At 38.4% G+C, this 6848-nt stretch overlaps 1 protein-coding gene across 1 annotated transcript; it reads left to right on the top strand.

Moving 5' to 3' along the window:
- The first annotated feature begins 229 nt into the window (after positions 1-229).
- On the top strand, positions 230-6392 carry LOC138203704 (pro-opiomelanocortin-like). The gene is made up of 3 exons (XM_069158719.1): positions 230-398; positions 3657-3783; positions 5286-6392. The coding sequence occupies exons 2-3, from the start codon at positions 3664-3666 to the stop codon at positions 5961-5963; spliced, it is 798 nt and encodes a 265-aa protein (XP_069014820.1). The 5' UTR covers positions 230-398; positions 3657-3663; the 3' UTR covers positions 5964-6392.
- The last annotated feature ends 456 nt before the right edge of the window (positions 6393-6848 follow it).

The following is a 6848-nucleotide window of genomic DNA, read 5'->3' as shown; positions in this document are numbered from 1 at the left end:
AACCGGAGAGGGATTTCAAAGACGGCAGCAAGTTAACAAGTTCACTAACGTTTTATTCTTTCATGACAAAATGAGCTCTGCTATTGATTAAAGTTTGTGTGGGCGGTTCCATACACAAAACCATATGAATGCACACTCCTCCCCATCCAGAGAGGAACTGGAGACCCCTTACCTCAATCACACCCAGAGGCCTTGAGACTCGGTGCTCTTTACTTTATCTATAAAAAGAGCTTTCCTCTTCTTAGGACACAACAGCAGACCCCTCTCCTACACAGCATTTCATTACCGAGCAGAGAGAAAGCAGGAGAGGGACCACATTTGAGAGTCGCCAGTCTGGAAGAGCCGTGGACAAAAAGGAGGGGGAAAAAACAAAAGGAGAGAAAAAGCATATAAAAAAGGTAAAAGAAAAAATTATGATTTCTCTGAACTTGTTTGTTTTTCATGGATAAAACTGATGCCTGGTTATTTGTTGCTTCTTGTTTTTCTGAATGATTGAGCACTGATGCATTGATCAACCAAACTCACTCACTGATGGATTGAGGAATTTTTGACATTTGCAGTATGTTCAGTTGCATCTGATTAGTAAAGTATGCATTGTTGTCTAAAGCCAAATTGAAATTCCGTTCCATTAATGCAATACAAACACAATTCTAACCTTTTAATAGCATCATATATTCATTGATATATAAGGTTTCAATCTATAGTTGCAGCTCTCTGGCTTGTTTTTTTTATCAAGAGTGTATCTGTGGAGACCAGAGCTCAGCTGAGTGAGTCATACTGTAGGTAGAGAGGAGACGAGTCTCTGCCAGAGTTACAAAGACGATGGCCCACCAAGGAATTGCTTCTTCCAATAATGGAAGAGGGAGGCAGAAACAACAAGAGGCAGTTTCCTGAGAAAGAAAAGAAAATGAACTCTGGTAAACATTTATGGAACTGAAATGGAAAAGTAAAAAAAAAAAAAAAAAAAGAAGAAGTGCAGCAGTGTTTTCTAAAGGAGCATTAAAATGTGTATATCTGTGAAATCAGTGGAATCAGATGACCAGAAGTGCGTCAAATTGGACCTGATACCGGTGAAGATCCATTGGTTGGGGTCAAAGCTTCATTTGATTTCTCTGTTGCCGAGCTTCTAGAAAAGAACTCTCATGACAAGTGATGTGAAGGGAGAAGAAATGATTATAAACACAATGACATGCATCATAAAGCGGGTCAATGAAAGCTGTCATGTTCTGAAATAATTAGCTTGTGCGTCTTCCTAAACGGTTAAGAATGAATATATTGTTTCTGAACTGTGTGGGACCTCATGAATGCACCATGTTACAATATCTGTATTGTATTTCTGTTCCATTTATACACTAAACAGAGGAAAAAAAGTGACATTTGCAAGCCTAGCAAGCATTGACATAGAAAAAACTTCACCACCACCCTCCCTCAATCTGCTCCAATTTCAGATGTTAATGTTTTGGGTCAGTACTTTTTCCATTGCCCAAATCGTATCTCACGAGTGGAGTCAGCAGCTCTGGACAATGTGATACGAAGCATTGTGTTCACTGAGCATTCCAGCTACTCTCTTCTTAAGAGCAACCAAATTAACATTTACTGGCATTTTGGATGCCCCCTGTAGTCTAACAAGTTGGCTTGTTTTGGAATTTCCCTTTAAAGGTTTAAGTCACACTTCTTAAGATTTTCATTACTATTTAATTTGAATGATCACCGTGGTGACTGAGGTTTAATAATAGCAAATATTCCTTTTAACAGTTGCTACTTTGTCAGAGATACAACAGAAGAGCGGCTGTTTTGTCTGTTTACAGCCAAGCAAATGGATGTTGTTTGGAGCATATATAGTCCACTCTACCTGTGGTACCTGTAAATGTGGGTTATGATATGGAGTCATCGCATTTGTAGAATGGCCTGTGTTTGGTCACGTATGGATTTCAAGATGTATGGCATTTAGTAGCTATTTCCAGACCCAAATTCATTGTGTGAATATGTGGGTCCTTCCATTTTTCCAGCCATAGCATCATACTGGGAATAGACCTTGAGTTGATTTTGAAACTATTGCAGCAGCCTATAACTAATCATCAATCCCCATACGATGTCTATTGTGTGCCAAAATTCTACAAAAGCCACCAATGTTGGAACTACATGTAGAAATAAACACTAAACACTGAGCCACCCCCACTGGTCCCTGATTAGCTGAGTGAACCTTAATGAGAACAGGGTTTCATGATAATCATGTAAAAGATTTGAGCCGTGGGCAATAGTCCAGCAAAGCCAGGTTGATTTAGTAGACCATATATCCTGTCAGGCAATTTTGATAAAAGTGACAACTAATTCCACCCTATGATGGAAACGCTCTATAATTTAATGGGTTATTCCTTGGCCCACGCTGCCAATTTCGAACAAGTAGCCTTTCAATAATCCTGCTGACAGACAAGCAACAGACGTCACAGAATAAATAACCTCCTTGGCGGTGGTAATAATGAAAAATGAAAATGCAGAAAATGACTGGTTTTGTAAATGCAGACTATATTTTCGCCGTCAACATTAAACAGAAATGCAGTGTGACAAGTAAAGAGCATTTCTTGCGGCTGTTTCACAACAAAAATCAGCTTGTTTCTCCAGTTGAACACTTTTAGTGTCAAAAAGCAGCAGTGGGACCTATTTGGTTTGTTTTGGTTGTCAGTAGCTCAATAAATCTCTGTAACTTTCGGCAATGTGGTTAATATTAATACACTTTAATTACACAGGATTACACGTACGCCTCATTCCCAGGGATTGCCTTGTGCAAGTGAAAGCAATGCCAGCATTAATAGTGAAAACAACAATTTGGTAATTATTCATATAAATCTGCTGTGAAAAATATATAAAGATCAGGTTCAATACTTACTATGTTTAAAGCTCCACCTTTAATTATTTCTCAGAACTTCATTAGAGTTTTACTTGCCTCAGATTAACTCTGAAACGTATAATAAAAAAGCCAGTAAAGAGATGTTACTGTTGCCTTTTCTGTGCCTCCCTTAAATGCACCATTTAGTCTATTTTCTTTATATTATATTCCACCTAAATCTCCCCAGGAAAATATTAAATAAAAGCATGAAAAAGACAAAACGCTACTATGCTGTCCCATAAACAAAAGAATGACTCATAAACCCTCCTCCTTTTTGAACTCCACCTCCTCTGACAATAATTTTCAATGAGACATGTTAAAAGTGTTACAAGTGCCTCCATTGAGAACCCTCACACAAGAGGCTTCCCGTAACCACTCTCACATTTTCCAGCACAGTTATTTTCAACCACTCTAAAGTCGGATAAATGTGCTGAAGATATAAAAGACTATCTTTTAGAATATGTGCAATGATATTTCAGCTCACAGTTATTATTCAATCATGACCCCGGGCAGCTACAGCCCCTCGATCTCTCATTATCTGAAAGATTGTGTTGCAATAAATCAAGTTACATAAGGAAGGGAGGAAAAGTGTTACGCAAGTGCAATGATCAAGAGACACCTACTGTATTTCTTCTTCACAAAACACGTCCTCCTATTTAAGGATGATCAAGTGAATCTTTGAGTCCGTTGGGACTGCTGTGTTATTAAAGCCTTTCCTGTGTTCTGAAGAGACTTTTTTCTGCTGTTGCTTTTCTGTCTCCTGCACCAGGCTGAAGATGGTGTGTCTACGTTGGTTGTTGGTGGCGGTGATGGCATACGTGTGTGTCCCCGGGTTTGGGTCAGCATGCTGGGACAGCTCCATCTGCAACAACCTGAGCAACAAAAAGAGGATACTGGTAGGTCAAACTGTCTCCTCCTTCATCTACTTTATTTTCTATAATACATTTGATCCATAACACAAAGTGCTCTAACTAAGATTTGGATAAAAAAAAAAAAAATCAACAGACTAAAGAGAATAGGGACAAAGGTAAGAAAATAAAATGGCACAAAAAGTCATTCTGTGCTTCAAAGTTCCTTGATCCTGGAGATATCAATTTTGTTAACAAGACCAGGTCTATTAAAACTTGTCCAAGAGCTTTCAATCATTATCTTCTGAACCTTTTGAATCTCAACTTTTAAACCAATGAGGACGAAAAGTCCGACAAGAGCTCTGAAAATTGTAATTTCTGCAGATACGTGACAACAATCTAACTGACCTTAAGATAAGAATGACATGTATTGTGTAGATCTGTACATATAGCTTCAAGTTTAATGAAAAGCAGCGCCAAATGGTTGTGATCTCATGATCATTTAGCTGTGTGCAGAAAAAGCAGCTTTTCCACATTAGGAATGATATTTGAGAGGAGGTATCAGCAGTTTTTGTTATTGGTTTTGTTAAATAGAATTTAACACAAGATGAAGAAAACAACAAACAGTCAGTGCATAGAATGAGTGCTATGTTTTGGTCCCAAACCATTTTTAGCAAGGTATAAAATGAGTTGCAGTTTAATCCAAAAATATTAGTCAATTAATCAATTCACAGAAAATTAAAAGTACTATATTCTGTCAGTTTTTACCATATTTTTTAAGCAAAATACCAAACTGATTCCACTTTTTTTTAAAGTGAGAATTAGCTTCATTTCTTTGTCTATTTGTGATAGTATAGTGAGTATATATGGGTTATGAACACAACACTGTAAGGGTAACGGATGATCAGTTACATACAAATATAATTCATTTATTATTAATGGAAATAACTGACAGATGTAGTCCTAGAAGTGATGAAGTGAGGTATTTACCTTTCTTTGTGAGTGTTGGCACTGAAGTATCAGCTTTCTGAGAGCTTTTTTTAAGAGAGGTTTGAGAGAAAAAGCTCTTTGCAGTCGACCAAACTACCAAAAATTTAGATTTTCTTGTTCACGTCCAGAGTTCAAACATAGATTTGAGGTGAGTCTATGAAATACACTTCTGATCTATTTTTAATGTGGTAACAGGCGGGCCTTGTTACTGTGAAACAATGACAACATAAAGTTTTGTGATTTACAGGTTATGTTTTAGGATGAGAACCAACAAGCTTTCATTCTCTGTGCCAAAGTTCATTGTTCATGTTTCATTTTATTATTCATGGAACTTTTAACTTGATTTGTAAATGAGACATGTAAATTTAAGTGCCAATAGTATAATGATGATTAGACTCTGTTATTCAGTTTAATCTGATGGAAGCATCGTCTAGAAAAAAATTATCATCAAAGTGATAAATTACAGTCAGTGGCTCATTATTTTATTTTCTAAGTCTTTGCTTTAAATACCTCACAGGCAGGTTTTTTAAAATGCCGCTGCTCTGATTTCGTCCACACAGGACTGTGTTCACTTCTGCATGTCTGTGATCGAGACTGAACTCCCAGAGCTCGGTTCATTGGCCCCGGAGGTTAAAGATGACGATGACCTCTTGCTCAGCATCATCCTGACAACACTGGCTTCTAAAGACAAAATATTAGAGTCAGATCTGAAAGCCCACGGCGCCTTGCGACGCTCCTACTCCATGGAGCACTTCCGCTGGGGGAAACCCTCAGGAGACAAGATGCGAGAGCCGAAGCTGAGGGCCCACAGCAACGAGAGACGCTCCTACTCAATGGAGCACTTCCGCTGGGGTAAGCCCTCCGGCCGGAAACGCCGACCTGTGAAAGTGTTTGCCTCTTCTTTGGAGGGAGGGGGCTCTTCTGAGGGCAGTTTTCGCCTTCAGGCTCGCAGGCAGCTGAGCAGTGATGAAGATGAGGCAAAGGGGGGTGCTAATGGAAGACGCAATCAAAATCAGGGATTGCCGAGGGCCAGGGTCAGCTCCAAGTCACAAGTCCCACTGGGCCTGCAGGAGAGAAAAAGTGGGACCTATCGGATGAGTCACTTCAGATGGGGCAGCCCACCTGCATCCAAACGTAACAGCAGCTTTATGAAGCTGTGGGTGGAGAAACCTCAGGGGCCGCTGGCCAAGTTCTTCAGGAACATTATCGTCAAGGATTTGCAGAGAATAATGGGATGAATGGAAAAGGGAGCGGGGGAGGAGAAGAGCTGAAAGAGTGGAATAGCCATTGCATGTTAATACCCTTATGTCTTCAATTTAGATTACAGAAACTTGTTGCTATCTTTAGCATGTTGTTGAATGTCTTTTCCGGGCCAAATATTTTCTCTCATTAAAACCAAAACAAGGCAGTGTTGCGTTGAATAAAACACGATATGTACCCACTGACTGCCTTGACCTTCTTGGCCTTGACTGGAAAGCTTTCTAAGAGTTTATTTTTTTTCTTGTGCAAAACACTATTATTGATCCAACTGTTCTGTAAAAGAAAATAAACAGTGAATGAAATTGCAGACTAAGAGGTGGGTGTAAAAAGAAGTATTTATTGAGACAGTTTATTTACAGTGGTATTCTTTTTGTAAATATAATAAAGATTCTGTTTGTGGCAATCTATACTGAAAATGTTGTGAATAATTTCCTTTTAAATTATGTGCATTAATACTTGACAACAGCCACCCGATGAAGGCTATGATGTGGCTAAAAGCTTTGAGAATTGTTCCAAAATATGTTTAATGAATACGATGTTTAACATCTTTTTACACAAAACAAATGAGGTAGCTATAGAAAATTGGAGGCAAAGTATTTATATTTTTTTGCTTGAAAAATAACTTTTTTTTTAAATGTATGTTGCCCTAAAAATCACAAAAATTACAAGTTTACAATCTACAGTGGATGACCAACTCTCTTCCTTAGACTAAAACTAAATGTACGAGGAGAGGAATGCAAAAATCTAAATTTGGGATTATTTTTTTTGATTGTGGCAGTATGAAAGGACAACTCCTTTAGCCCCAGGCAAGGCGTCCTGTAGAAAGCACAATAATTTGAGTTCCAGCAATTGGTAGAATACAA

The sequence above is a fragment of the Embiotoca jacksoni genome, unplaced genomic scaffold, assembly GCF_022577435.1.
Source record: "Embiotoca jacksoni isolate LCO1_2020_lvr unplaced genomic scaffold, fEmbJac1.0.p SCAF_23, whole genome shotgun sequence".
NCBI classification, from domain to species: domain Eukaryota; kingdom Metazoa; phylum Chordata; class Actinopteri; family Embiotocidae; genus Embiotoca; species Embiotoca jacksoni.
This window is presented reverse-complemented; position numbering and strand designations above follow the sequence as displayed.

What these genes read in the sequence shown, in the direction of transcription:
- LOC138203704 (XM_069158719.1), top strand. Translation starts at nt 3,664, where the DNA reads ATGGTGTGTCTACGTTGGTTGTTGGTGGCGGTGATGGCATACGTGTGT. An exon ending in GCAACAAAAAGAGGATACTG is followed by an intron (nt 3,784 to 5,285) that starts GTAGGTCAAACT and finishes TCGTCCACACAG; the next exon opens with GACTGTGTTCACTTCTGCAT.